This window comes from Leopardus geoffroyi, chromosome D4, assembly GCF_018350155.1.
Source record: "Leopardus geoffroyi isolate Oge1 chromosome D4, O.geoffroyi_Oge1_pat1.0, whole genome shotgun sequence".
Lineage (NCBI taxonomy): Eukaryota > Metazoa > Chordata > Mammalia > Carnivora > Felidae > Leopardus > Leopardus geoffroyi.
In genome coordinates this window covers 2,787,872-2,803,028 of record NC_059342.1, presented here as the reverse complement: position 1 = coordinate 2,803,028, position 15,157 = coordinate 2,787,872, and the positions used below count along the sequence as shown (strand labels likewise).

At 54.0% G+C, this 15,157-nt stretch overlaps 1 protein-coding gene across 1 annotated transcript in view; it reads right to left on the bottom strand.

The window, feature by feature from the left end:
- The window catches only part of NXNL2 (nucleoredoxin like 2), a 221,855-nt gene that overhangs the window by 24,568 nt on the left and 182,130 nt on the right, over window positions 1-15,157 (bottom strand). The window contains exon 3 of the mRNA XM_045468473.1: window positions 6,694-6,891. Within this exon, the coding sequence (XP_045324429.1) occupies window positions 6,694-6,891 (198 nt within the window). The remainder of the gene's footprint in view (window positions 1-6,693; window positions 6,892-15,157) is intronic.

The following is a 15,157-nucleotide window of genomic DNA, read 5'->3' as shown; positions in this document are numbered from 1 at the left end:
CCAAAATGTGATTTCCCTCTGCCTGGGCACCATCTGCTCAGAGCCACATGTCCAGCAGTTTGCAGGCTGACAGAGGTCAGCACCCCGACGGGGCCTCCCTCCCCCTCACCCAGGCCTTGGGTAGACCCCAGTCCCTCATGCCCAGCGTCCCTGGCCAGTGGCACGGGCCACACAGCTGCCACAGGTTTGCCGTGGGTAGAATGTCACACGTCTCAAGCCTGGGCTGGCCGGCGAATTTCCCGGAGATCCAGACAGGCTCCAGGAAACCTGTTGGCTTTGGGTGCAGGGACCACGCAGGCTCCTCAGGGGCCGGAGAACAGAGACTGGGGCCGGAGGGGAGAAGGTGTGGAATCAAAGCTAGTTCTAGCACCCGCTTCTGAAAGACCAATGGCCTCCAGAGACGGCCTGCCCACCCCCCCCCCCCAACACAGTTTTCAAATTGTGAATCTTGGCCGTGGGAGGACTCTGTGACCCCCACCCCCTCCCCTGAGCTTCAACCTTCTTCAGGTGGCCGGGCCTGTCGATGCCATTTGGTGCCACTGCCACCAGCAGCAGCGTTGGCAGTGACCGGGAGGGCTTGGGCAGAACCAGCCCAAAGCCAGCTCTCAGTCCCAGTCCTGCCCAGCAGCCCCCCCATCAGGGTCCATCCCTGCTGCCAGCGGCCCCAGGCCCTTTGCTTATACAGCAACGAGCATCCACACAAGGCTGAAGGCAGGAAATCCCAGTTGGCCTTTCCCGCATCTTTAAAAATGTTAAAACACTTTTACGGGTGTTTTATTTCATTTTGTTGTCTGATTGCTGAGGCTAGGACTTCCAACCCTATGTTAAACAACAGCGATGAGAGTGGACATCCCTGTCGTGTTCCTGATCTCAGGGGGAAAGCTCTCCATTTTTCCCCGTTGAGGATGATATTAGCTGTGGGCTTTTCATATATGGCTTTTATGATATTTAAGTATGTTCCTTCTATCCTGACTTTCTTGAGGGTTTTTATTAAGAAAAGTTGCTGTATTTTGTCAGATGCTTTTTGTGCATCTATTGACAGAATCATATGGTTCTTATCCTTTCTTTTATTAACGTGATGTATCACATGGATTATTTGTGAATATTGAACCAGCCCTGCAGCCCAGGAATGAATCCCACTTGATCATGGTGAATAATTCTTTTTATATGCTGTTGAATTCGATTTGCTAGTATCTTGTTGAGAATTTTTATTCCATGTTCATGAGGATGTTCATCCAAATTAGCAGAGAAGAAGTCAAACTTTCACTTTTCGCAGGTGACATGATACTCTACATGGAAAACCCAAAAGACTCCACCAAAAAGCTGCTAGAACTGATACATGAGTTCAGCAAAGTCGCAGGATATAGTCAATGTACAGAAATTGGTTGCATTTCCATACACCGATAATGAAGCAACAGAAAGAGAAATCAAGAAATTGATCCCATTTACAATTGCACCAAGAACCATAAAATACCTAATATTAAGCCTAACCAAAGATGTTAAAGATCTGTATGCTGAATGAAATCCTGCCATTTGCAACAACGTGGATGGAACCGGAGAGTATTATGCTACGTGAAATAAGTCAGTCACAGAAAGACAGATATCCTATATTTTCACTCATATGTGGAACTTGAGAAACTTAACAGAAGACCATGGGGAAGGGGAAGGGGAAGGGGAAAACAGTTGCAAACAGAGAGGGGGGCAGACCATAAGAGACTCTTAAACACAGAGAACAAAGTGGGGGGGGAGGGGAAAGTGGGTGATGGGCATTGAGGACGGCACTTGTTGGGATGGGCACTGCGTGTTGTATGGAAGCGATGAATCATGGGAATCTACTCCCAAAGCCAAGAGCACACTGTATACACTATATGTTGGCCAGCTTGACAATAAATTATATTAAAAAAAAAAAAACTTTTGCAGTAAAACACAGACACCATGAAGCCTGTGCTCTGAGTGGGTTTTAAGTGCACAGTTCACTGGCACGAAGCACATTTCACACTGTTGTGCAACCATCACCACCGTCCATCCAGAGGACTCTCTTATCTCCCCAAAGGGAAGCTCTGTCTGCACTACACCAGCCCTATGCCCCGCCCCCAGCCCCCACACCACCATCCTCCTTTCTGTCTCCATGGACGTGACCCCTCGGGGGACCTCACACAACATTTGTCCTTTTATGCCTGGCTCATCTCAGTTGACGTGATGTCCTTGACGCAGCAGGTGTCGGGACCTCTTTCCTTTTACGGCCAACTGATACCCCACTGTGCGCGCGCACCGCGTTTCATTTACCTATTTATCCATCCGACGGCACCCGTGTAGCTTCCACCGCGTGGCCACAGCGAGTAATATTGCTGTGCACGTGCCTGCACAGATATCTCTTCCAGACCCTGCTTTCAACTTGGGGGGTGGTATAAACTCACCATCTTCTATTATCAACATGTTTCGTGCTCAAGTTCTATCGGAATGAGGGCAGACGCGGGGACGTCTCCGGCAACCGGCACTCAGTGGCTGCTACCGGCCAAGGAGCTGATGACGCTCAGAGTGACTTGGGATCCCAGGCCCACCTTCTCAGCCCCGGCTTCTTCCTGGAGGAGCCGTTCTGTTTCATGAGGAGCTTCAGTTTTCTCCTGAGCAGTGACGTGCTGGTTTGGGGATCCACAGGCGTCATTGTGCGGAAATCCTGAGAAAGGAATTCATGCTCTTGGCCGCTGCGGCCCCCGAAGGGCAGGATCTGGGGCGGTGTGGAGGCCGAGGACGCCTGGAGGGGGCAGCTCGCACACGGTCCCCCTCGGTCCGTGGATCGCTAACACTCTAACCTCAAAACTATTTACTCAGAGAGAAGATTGAAGTTGATTACTCGTGGGTGCCTCTCAAAAAGTTAGAAGAGAATAACAACTTTAAGTGGAAGAAAGTTGACGGAAAGGAATCATGATGAGGGCCAGTGAAACAGAAGCAAACGTGTGACACAGAAAACCCACAGAGCCACCAGCTGCTTCTCTGAAAAGGCTGATAGAGTTGATAGGCCCCGGGGCGGGGGGCGGAAAGACGGGGAAAGGCAGGGGTAACTGAAAACGGACCACAAGTGCAAGCTCGTTCCATCAAAAGACAACATGAAGGTTATAAAAAGGCAATTTGCTATTTACACAAATATGTGACACGGGGCTCATATCTACAACATGTAAAGAACTCCTCTGAATCAATTAGGAGGAACAATAATGAGCAATAAAGGACAATGTGCGTCCTGATAGACACACACACGCTCCTGGAAGAAGGAAGATACATACACAGACACAGCTACTTGGGAAAACTGTTGGTCAACACCCCCCGGTAAAGCCAGACGCAGGCCTGCTGGGCGCCCCGGGACCGTACTCGCCAGAGGAACCCGCCAGCCCAGGGAAGAATGGCCACGCGAACGAGCGGGGGCTGCTGGTGCAAAACATCCCTGCTGCGGCACCAAACGAGAGTGCGCAGACACAGAGGCGCACACAGGCGGGTACGTGGGGGGAGGGCGCCCAGCAGGGAGTTGCTCGGGGACATTTGGAGCGCGGGTCAGTCTGTATTAACGTCGCGGGGTCGCCAGCCTGTGGGCATTTCCTGGGCTCTGGGCTTGTGTGCGCACGCCGTGCGGTGGACGGCCTGCTACCTTCCGTGGGAGCTCACCTCCCCGGGTGCGTGTTCTCCCCAGAGGCTCCCACGGAGCGCGGACACGCTCCCTCTTCACAGGCTTCATAGTCCCGCTCTGTCTTCTTGCTCCCACGTCAGAGTGCGCACAAGTTAGAGGAGGGAATACTAACAGGCTGTTCCTGGCCCCCCACGGGTGTCACCGCAGGGAGCGAGCAGTGGTCCCGAGTGCAGTGTGAGGAGGCCACTTCCCAGGCGAGGCAGGCGCCCTGGCGGGATCGAGCTCTCGGTTATCAGCCTGAGTAAGTGTTCCCACCCAGCACAGAGGCTGGCCTGAGTTTCAACCACACTCAATAAAAATGAGCTGTATTTAATGTGAAAGAGAACTTAAAATCCTACTTGATACTAATACAAATGCAAATTACTTTCTTTGTGGCTGTTCAAGCCTCTCACTAATAACTCTTTTTCATCATTAAGAAATCGTTTTAACAACATTAAGACTGAGTTATTTAAAGACCAATACTTGCAACCGTACAGAACAAAACATTTTTTTTCAATGGAAACAAGTTATAAATACAGAGTCAGTGATAGCAAGAAGGATTTTTTTTAAAGAATTTTCCTTTTACAGATGGAAAAGGCCTGTCTGATGATTTGCTGCCATTAGGGGCTCATTCTGAGTTGGGAAAAACAGAGGGAACAGCAAAGAATCACAGAACAGGCTGATGGACGGCATCTCGGCCAGCCGCCGAGGTCAAGGGCTCTGAAACACAGATGCTCCGATCTGCGATCTGTGTTTTTAAAAGCTCTTAAACACTCTAGAAATATCTCTCTGGGTGATTTTAACAATCAGACAGGATTGGGGACCAATACGGTTTCCCTCAGCTTTTCAAAAGAAAACCTTTTCTTCTTGAAAAGAAACCGCACAGACAGCTACCTTCCTATTAAAGGTATTTTAAAAGAACCCTCTTGTACTGTTGGTGGGAATGTACACTGGGGCAGCCACTCTGGAGAAGAGTGTGGAGGCTCCTCCAAAGGTTAAAAATAGAACCAGCCTATGATCCAGTCATCCCATTACTGGGTATTTGCCTAAAGAAGATGAAAACACTAATGTGAAAAGATATACACACCTCTATGTTTATAGCAGCATTATTTACAACAGCGAAGATATGGAAGGAACCCAAGTGTCCACGAATAGGTAAGGGGATAAAGAAGACTAGTATATATGTAATAATATATATTCAGTCATAGAGAGGATGGGAATCTTGTCATTTGCAACAACATGGACGGAGCTGGAGAGTATTATGGTGGAGACAAATACCATACGATTTCCGCCCGTGTGCTGGTCTGGAGGCTGGCCACCACGCACCGCCCGGCGCACCCGCGAAGGAGGGCTCTGTGCTCCCCCCGACCAGGTGAGGTGCGCCCCCCCCAACCCCCGCTCTCTGGCTGCGCGTGGGCCTGGGGTGCAGGCAGGCTCGGGCTGGAATCTGCCTTGGCCGCTCGTTCTCTGGAGGCCTTTGAACTTGTCTCCCTGCGTCTGCGCAGAGGAAGGAGAACAGCAGGAGGCACAGAGCTCGGCCAGGCCTCTCTGGGGAGGGCATGCCAGGGCACGGGGCCGGTGGGAACAGAGCCCAGGTCCCTACCGCACAGGCCGTAAGCAGGCTCAGCCCTCTGGCCAGCGGCCCTCCAGGCACCTGAGGTTTTATGGAGCATCCAGGGCCACTGGTGGGGGGCACGGGGTTCCATCGTGCTAAGCTCACTTTGTCCAAATACCCCGAGATTCCGTCAAAAACGTGTCTTCCCTAATTGCCCACTGGGGCCAAGGTTTGAGTTTCCCTCTTTCTCCTCAACCTCAGTTATTTTAAATGTTTCTTTAAGGTACGAACATAACTGATCGCTGAGGTTTCACTTCAGGTTCTTACTTTAAAATCAGTTACACGTTTGCAAAACAGCAGAATATTCTAGAGATACATGCAGTGTGGCACACACACACCCACAGAGCAGAGCTTACGGTGAAAATAATGTATTTTTTCTTAGCTACATTTTGTACTTTTTCTACGGGCCTATGTACTGATTTTTATCTCTTCATTTTGAATAAACGAAGATCTCGAAGGCCTTGAGACTAAATTCTACTTGCAGAACAGGCTCTACCACATGGGCTCAGGGAAGGCACAGACTCTCCCCACGACCCCAGAGGACCTTTCCACCTGCAGACTTGCCCCCTACACCGGGGATCACAACGTCTGCCTTGTCGACCTGAGCGTTGTAGGTCCTGGAAGGGATTTTAGGTGCTAACGTGTAAGCTGCTTTTAGGTAAGAAAATTGCAGGAAGTAGACTATCCTGAAATTGCCAACTTCACCCATTTCGGGAGGACCCAAGATGCAAACTCACACTTGCGTTTCCTGCAGGCTGAGAGGCCTGTCTCTGCCCCTGGCCTCAAGGAACTTTGCCACTGAACAGGATAGGTATGGGTTTCTCGTTTTTTTGTGCTTGAGAGATGGGAATTCAAGTCCCACCCTGCTAATGGGCTCTATGGTATTTCTTGTCCTGTTTTTTCTGAGTAGGCCCATGGGCAACCTCACAAGAGACTTGATTGAACAGCCAGGACGGGCTTGAAAGGCTGGGTCCTCAGCTCTGGTGGGTCCTGAGTGTTAAGGGAGGAAGCGTGGCCCTTTGATGATGAGGCCTTGTGCCCATCAGTCCCTGTTCCGACTGTGTGCAGCCCGGTGTCCCTGCAGGTGGAGTGGACCCCAGTGGAGATGCCGGCAGGGGGCCCGTAGCCTTGGGAGCCTTCCGGATTCATCCAGTGCCACTCACCTTTTCTGCCATGTTGGGTCATGAGGCCGGCGTAGTAGGACGCTGGCCCCTGAGCAGCTCAGGAGGCCCCAGAGGAAAGAAAAGCAAATGTTTCTCTCGTTTAAACCACTCTTGTGTGTTTTTATTCCCCAGGGAGGGAGGCTGGGGGAGCAGGACCAAATGCTTCCACAGCTAACGGAGCTGAACATGAGTTATTCGTAAACTAAGTCACTGAAACGCGGGTTTTCCCATTGTGGCGAGTTGCCGGGACCACGCACCTGTTGTCTTTCCTCGCAAGGCAGGTGGCTGCATCACTGTCACCCAAATCTCTGGCAAACGGTGAGAAGAGATGGGCCTTCTGTGGGCGTGTTCGCTGAGTGTCCCCTGAACCTGATGCTTGATTCCTCATGGGAGCTTTGGGTAGAGGAAGGTCTTGGCAAGAATTTGACTTCTGGATCGTCAACGTTTTCTCAACTCTGAAAATGTGCAGAGAATATATTGTTTAAAAGATGTTCGGACACCGCTATGTCAAGCACGCAAGCGTAGAGATGATAGTCTAAGGAATCTCAAGCCACCCCACGCCCAGTGTGTGATCACCCCTCGACCCCACGCCCAGTGCGTGATCAGTCGTGTTTTGCAATCTTGCTGTTTCCTTCACACAGTGGTTCTGAGAGTGTGAACCAGCAGCATCCACAGCATCCGGGACTTGTTAGAAACGAGAATTCCAGGTCTTACCCCAGCCCCACCCGACCGGCAGCTCTGGGGGCCCAGCATCGAGTGTTAAACATCCCTCGGGGGGCCCGTGAAGCTTGAGAACCACTGCCTCTCTCCCCCCTCCAACTTCCCCCTTTGTTGCATGGTTTGTGTTTGTTGACACTCATTGGTGCAAACAATGGGCTCCATATGTTTGTACTGCTAGACTCTTCCCTGTGCGTCTCTAAACCACAGGACATTTGTCTCTGATATGGCAGACGTGACGTTACCACCTCCAACGAGCGCCCGGTGGATATTCAATCTCCCTGGATTATCCCTAAATTGCTTTTTTTACCTTTATAATCTGGGGGTAGACAAGGTCACGCATTTCTGAGAAAGTGTCATGGGCATTCCAGCCCTCTGTGAGGTTCAGCGAGCCACGCCGTGACCCCACCCTGCTCCCCACCTGGCAGGCGACCGTTCTAGTTTCCAGCCACACCTCGGCTGGCACCACGTCTGCATCTAGGCTGGAGGTGGGGAGCGGGCTGGCAGGCCCCTGACACACGAGCAGGGGCGCCCGGCACACGTCAGGTGCTCTGGTTGATGCTTGAACAAGGAAGAGAAACAACAAGACCGATCACCTGCGCCCACAGCCCCAGAGGCAACACTGGGCCACACCGCCAATTAGGACGTCAGACGCTTTCTCCTGGAGCCCCGCACACGTGCCCAGGTCAGAGACACGCGGGTCCCCTTGCAGGTACTGACCATGTTGTGTGGTTTCTGCTGTGGTCTGGCCACTCCTGCCTGACACGGAACAACTGAAGCCACGGGAACTCCCCTTGGTGGCCGGGGGGAAACGCAACGTGGAAAACGGGTAGGTGGTTTCTTAGCAACTGAACTGCCCTTAGAACGCACAGACTTGCCAAATCACTGTGTCATACATCGGAAACCAATGTGGCACTGTGGTACAACACTCTATTTCAATACAAAACCTTAAGAAAGGAACTAGGAACCGAGAGGCGGACAGAGCAATCAGAGCTAACTGCTCTTTCTGTGGGACGCAGCCATCAGCGATCACAGCCCACAGCGTGTCTCCAGTGGACGTGAGCACGGATGTCCACACCACCTGCACGCGGTGTTCACAGCAGCTCTGTTCATAATCGCGCCAAGATGTCCTTCGTGGGTGAATGGATAAGTAAACTGTGGTCCATCCAGACAACGGAATATTACTCAGTGTTGAAAAGAAACGAGTTGGGGCGCCTGGGTGGCTCAGTCAGTTGAGTGTCTGACTTTGGCTCAGGTCATGATCTCACGGTTCATGGGTTCGAGCCCCACGCCGGGCTCTGTGCTGACAGCTCGGAGCCTGGAGCCTGCTTCGGATTCTGTGTCTCCCTCCCTCTCTGACCCTCCCCCATTCGCGCGCTCTCTCTCTCTCTCTCAAAAATAAATAGACATTAAAAAAAGAAAAAGAAATGAGCTATCAGGCCACGAAAAGACATGGAGGGACCGTAAGTATGTTCAGTTAGAAGGAAGCCGGCTGGAAAGGCTGCGTGATTCCAGCTATGTGACATTCGGGAAAAGGTAAAGCTGTAGGGACCGTGGACAGTCAGGGGTTGCCCGGAGGTGAGGGACGGGGAGTGAAGAGGACACAGAGCACTCCAGGGCCGCGGAAGGACTCTGTGTGACTCTGTAATGGTGACACACATCATCATACATCTGTCCAAACCCACGGAAGGCACATACCCAAGTGAGCCCCGTGTAAACTGTGGACTGTGGGGGGATGACGATGTGTCCCTGTGGGTTTGTGGGTTCATCACTTGCCACGAATGCCCCCCTCTGGTGGGGGTGTTGACGGTGGGGGGGGGGCGTGCACAGGGAGTGGGCGGGAGGCATGCGGGAAATCTCTTCCCGGGTTCGGCGTGAGCCTAAAACCACTCTAGAATAAAGTCTATTTTTAACGTTTATTTATTTTTGGGACAGAGAGAGACAGAGCATGAACGGGGGAGGGGCAGAGAGAGAGGGAGACACAGAATCGGAAACAGGCTCCAGGCTCTGAGCCATCAGCCCAGAGCCCGACGCGGGGCTCGAACTCCCGGACCGCGAGATCGTGACCTGGCTGAAGTCGGATGCTTAACTGACTGCGCCACCCAGGCGCCCCAATAAAGTCTATTTTTAGAAGAAAAGGTGGACAAAGAGAGCTGGGACTGGGAAGCCCGCTGCATCTGCCGGGGCCTCGTCTGGCAGAAACCAGGAAGGAGGCAGCATGCAGGTCCTGGGAGCACCAGCGGCTCCGCTCCCCGCCCGCCCCCCAGCCCCGCGGCCCCCTTTCCTCTGGGGGCACCCCAGGGCCCGCAGGCTTCTCAAGCCTCCCTACCCCCCTTTCGGCAGCATTTCTGCATTTGATGTTTACTCCACAACAGTGTTTTGTTGCTCAAGTTGCTGTGAACCCAGACAAAATAGCAGGGATGGGAACGGCTTTAGATCTTCAGAAGAAAGGCACCCTATAAATCCAAGCCATTACTCCTAATGAAATGATTCACGACCTCCGTCTCCCACTTGTCCACTCCGTCAAATAAAAAGTACTCTCCGTTCTTCCCACCTCCGCTTGTCCCACCGCCTCCTCCAGAGAATCTGGTTTCGGTTACTTGTGGGGCAGAGTTTATATTTGCTCCCGGAAACCTTTAGAGATAGCACTCGTTTTGAACCAAACTGTAGCTTCCAGTTTGAAGCTGAAGGCGGACGGGACCTGCCACCTTGAATCCTAAATCCTCAGGATTTAATCAGAGTCTGGGGTCTGGCCGGCAACCAGCTCAGGTGACATGTCCTGGGCTCAGCCCCACTCTGCCCCCTCCCAGCAGAACCACCTCCCAGCCCGGACGCTCTCTGAATCTTGAGAAGCCGCAAGCCCCCCATTTTCCTTGAATATCCATGACACCTGATGTGAACTTCTGAAAAGATGTTCCTTTAAACCTATAGACTTATTTGCAGCATTTTATCATCACTGTTCTCTGTTATCCCCTGGTTTATGTCAACCTAATAGCACTGCACGTTTCTAGCAAGGATTCAAGGTCCGGAGTTGGCGGGTGGCAACTGATCCCTTTCACCCCACATCCCCACCATGTTTTCACTCTGCGAAATAAAACAGTGCCATCTTAAAAAAATTTTTTTTAATGTTTATTTATTTTTGAGAGAGAGACAAGAGTGTGAGCAGGGGAGGGGCAGAGAGAGAGGGAGACACCGAATCCGAAGCAGGCTCCAGGCTCCGAGCCGTCAGCACAGAGCCCAACGGGGGGCTCGAACTCACGAACCATGAGATCATGACCTGAGCCGAAGTCGGACACTCAACCAGGTGAGCCACCCAGGCACTCCAGTGACATCTTTTTTTAAAAAAAAATTTTTTTTTTCAACGTTTATTTATTTTTGGGACAGAGAGAGACAGAGCATGAACGGGGGAGGGGCAGAGAGAGAGGGAGACACAGAATCGGAAACAGGCTCCAGGCTCTGAGCCATCAGCCCAGAGCCCGACGCGGGGCTCGAACTCACGGACCGCGAGATCGTGACCTGGCTGAAGTCGGACGCCTAACCGACTGCGCCACCCAGGCGCCCCTCCAGTGACATCTTTTAAAGTATGAATACCTGATTGTTGCAGGACCATTTAGTGAAAAGGCTATTATTTGTCTATTAACTTGCTTTTGAAATTTGGTCAAAATCAGTTGTCCATACAGGGTGGCTGGATTCCTGGACTCCTTTCCACTCCACTGATCTTTTTTGCCTGTATTTTCAAGAAAGATACACTGCCTCAATTACTGCAAACTCATTATAGTCTGGAAATCAGACAACGTTAGTGTTCCAAATTAGTTCTTATTTTTAGAAATTACTTTGGCTGTTGTAGGTATTATGCATTTCTGTAGGACTTTTAGATTCAATTGTCAGATTTTTAAAAGCCTGCTGGAATTTCTGTTGGGGTTGCATTGATCAATTTGGGCAGAAGTGACATGTGATCGATACTGAGTCTATCCATGCCTGATTAATGGGCTTTTTTTTTCCTTTGGGAGGAGGGTTCACGATGCACCTGAATTTTCAAAGGAGTAAAGGGCCTGAGAATCACCACTATCGAGGACTTGTGTGAGGAATATCTCAATGGGGACAGGACAAAACGTCCCGGACGTGGGGAGGACACACAGCCCTGAGCGCGGCCGGGAGTCTTGCATGGAGGTGCCTCTCCAGGACCCCCGGGGACACCAGGCGGAGGGAGGGAGGGAGGCTTCAGAACGCTGGGTTTTCCCATTTCCAGCTTGCAGGCAAGAGACCCGGAATCTCAGCCAGGTTGAGTGGGCGGCCAGAGTTGGGAAGTGCAGAAGCGGCATCCCATCTCCTGGTGACTGCGTCACCAGGTTCCTCGGCCAGCCCTGTGGGTGTGGACGGCCTGCTGGCTCGAGCGCACGACCATGGTGCGCTAGCCCTCATGGGTGTAGACTGTGCATTAGCCCACGCGGGTGTAGACGGTGCCCTAGCCCGCGCAGAGATGAGTCACTGAGGGTGTGCTGCTTTGGGCTGAAGCGTCTCAGGCCCCCCCGGGGGAGAAGCACCCTGCCGTGCGGGTCGCAGGCAGGAGGACACCAGGGGCGCGTTGTCCCAAAGCCCACAAGCCAGTGTCAGTTTCAGCAGGCTCCACGTTGATGAGGGCTCTGCTCTGCAGCTCCGTCCGGCTCACCAAGTGGGCCACCGTCGTCTGTGGGGGCGGCGGAGTCCCCAGGCGGCGCCCGGCCACCACGGCGGGCCCGTGTGGCTGTCAGCCTCGTGACCCGCAGCGTGGTTGTACCAGCAACGTGTAGCCGGCAGACCTCCTCCGCCGGCGCTCGAAGTTTCCTGGTGACTCTCTGGGGGAGACGGTCACAGTCCCCACACTGGGCACCATGCTGTGCGACCATGATTCCTTCGCCGTGTGCGGCCCGCCGTCGGCACACGTGGACCTGCCCCGGAAAGGCTGAGCCGCGAAGAGCACCTTTTACCCCGTGAAGTATTTTAACCTCTGTGTTAGGACGCGAGGACGTTTGTCACCAGCCAGGTCCCCAGCGATGTACTTGTGATGACCGCCCTGCCAAACCTGTGCTCTGTGCCAACGCGGTGCTATAGCAACGACCCCGCCGCTCGCTCCCCAGGATGCCCGGGCTGTCCGCGTGGTGACAGCGTGGACGAGAAAGCATTTCACGGTGGGCAGCTGCACAGACGTGAACAGACTTCTGTTTCCCGAGGGCGTCTGCAAACCACAGACTGTTCCCGGATGCAGGCGTGCGGGCTGAGCTCCCGGCCATGCCGCATGTGGCTCAGGCTCCACTCATCCCGCGAATCCCAAGACGTGGGAGCGCATCTCTCACGATGAGAACAAGCACCGCGGACGCAAGCCTTTAATGGATTTGGTCAGACTTCTTGGGAAATATTTGTACGTATTTCTGAGCCGAACGCTCAAGTGCGGCTTCTCAGAGCTCCTCGACCGTCTTCGGCAAGACAGCTCGAAGAGGGGCTTTTCTCCGTGGGGGAGGGGAAGGCAGGGAGGCCACGTCAGGTCCCGGCAGGAGAGCCTCCCCGGGTAGGATCTGCTGACTCCCTGGCAGGGGAGGAAGGCGCAGGAAAGGGGGCAGGAAGGCCACAGCCGCTGCGGCGTTAGGACGGCCTCGGGGAGGAGGGTCTGGCAGACGGGACTGGTGACAGAAGCCTCCCGTCCACCTGCTCAGCACCTGTTAGCTGTGTGTCTCTGGGCACATTGGCCAACGTCTCCGATGACCAGGCCCTCACCTGGAGAACCAGAGCAATAACCGTGGTAACAGCAATTTCGTATTCACGAGGTCACTGGGGGCAGCCAATCAGATGATGCATTTAAGTCACTTGCAGAGAGCCCAGCGGACAGTGGGTGACCATGGACGGTGCTGTAACTACCAGTGACTTACCAGGTTGGTCACTTAAATGTCCTGAGCTCTGCTTCTGGGAGTAACTCTCAGAACTTCTGCATGCGGAGTGCCCGGACGTGGGGTCACCACTTTGTCCCCAGGCGCTGGGCCCCCACAGTGGCCTGCCACAAGGGACAAGGGAGCTGCCGGTCCAACAGGCCCCAGAGAGAGGGCTTCCCTGGCGGGACGGAGGAACTTCTGGTTCCGGCAACATCGCCGACCCCGGGAGCTCTCCCCACCACTTTAACTCTGTAAAGCGGGGATCCCGTTTCTGAAGCCCAGACCTCAGCTTCGGGCTGCCCAGCACCGAGGTGGTTCCAGCAAGAGGGACTCGGGCTCTGCCACGAAATTCCAAAGCTGTCTGAGCAGAGGGAGCGTTCCCGAGATGAAGTGAGGCAGCCACTTCCCAGGCCACAGGGAGGCCGTGTCAGGAGAGGGGGCTCCCGACTGGTGAAGCGGCCAGAGGAGGGGGTGGCCGTGGTCCTGCGGGCAGGTGGTGGACAGATGGACAGACACCCCCGGCGGGGGGGTGGGGGGACAAGGAAGCAGCCCGGGCGGGCTTCTCCGCGGTGGACGTGGGCAGGGTGGGCTCTAGGGGTCCCCGAACCGGGGGACCCCCAGATGCCTGTCAACAGGTGCATGGTAACCAGAACGAGGTAGAAGGGACACGGTGCTGCAGACGTGGAAGCAAGGCTGAATCTCCGTCCTGCTGAGTGGCTCAGCCAGTCCCAAAGGGCCACGTACTGGACCGATTCCTGACATAAAACCCCTGGACTGACTTTTAGCGAGAAAAAGCAGAGCGGCGCACGCCCGGGGAAGGGCAGAGGGCGGGCGGGCAGCGAAGAGGCGGGAGGACATGTGGGGGGTGGGGGAGGCGTCCTGTCTGGCTCACTGGGCTGCAGGCGTTAACACTCGCAGGGCGACAGGCGCACGCCGTCCCCCCTCCACAAAGCTCTTCCAGCCTCCTCCTGAACCCGGAGAACCGAAGCCACTGGCAGGTGAGCCGTGTGTAGGCGACCTTGCAGAAGGAGCCGCTGGGAGTCACCGATGCGGGAGCACTGGGAGGCGGCCGCGGCATTCTCAGGGCACCCTCGGGCCGCAGAGCGAGAGTCCGCCCCGTGTTTACGGGCAAACCGAGGCAGGTCACTCGCAGGGTGCATCTGTGCGTCGGCACCGAGTTCACTCTGAAGAGTAAAGTTCTTTCCCCGAAAAAGACTAAATGGTGTCCTGAGACAACTTTATGTCTCTGAGGAGCTTGGCCACTGGTAGCCACGAAACAGCCACGTGAAGGGCTAAGGGCCTCCCCGGGGGCTCTGTCCCCAACTGCCTGGGGCCCCGGGTGCACTTTCCTGGGAGCTGGACACCGCCAGGACACCCAGGGTCAGGGGACCAGAGGACCTCAGCTCAGGCAGGAGAGTCAATCACCCACTGCTCCTGCCCCAGAGGACACAGGACCCCTCCCCAAGAGGGTGGCTCTTTTTTTTTTTTTAATGTTTATTTATTTTGAGAGAGTGGGGAGGGGCAGACAGAGGAGAGAGAGAGAGAGAGAAAGAGAGAGAGAGAATTCCAAGCAGGCTCCGAAATGTCAGCACAGACCCCAAGATGCGGGGCTTGAACCCAAGAACCGTGAGATGGTGATCTGAGCTGAAATCAAGAGTCCGACGCTTAACGCACTGAGCCACTCGGACGCCCCAGGGAGGGCAGCTCTTAAGGGAGGAGCGGCCAGAGCAGGAGCCCAGAGCCCAGGGCTGCCCCAGCGGCTGAAACCGTCCTGCAAAACCGCTCAGTCTCAGCAGATTTCCCGTTAGAAGATGACAGGGTTTGGGGGGATGTGTATGATTGCCATCTGGATTATCGTGATGGCTTCGTATGTGATACGAATGTCCACCGTGTTCTGAAGGTACCTTCTAAACACGCATTTGACGTCAATTAGATCCATCTCTTTAAATCTTTCTTTTCTTACAAAAGATTTCAAAGGTTACGGCTCCATTGCCAAGTAGGGGGGGTTACTCTGTCTCCTCCATCTGACTTGGAATTCTCCTGCCAGCTGACCACCTCTCCTTGAGATCTAAGATGTTCTCCTCTGAACCACTGCAGGTTC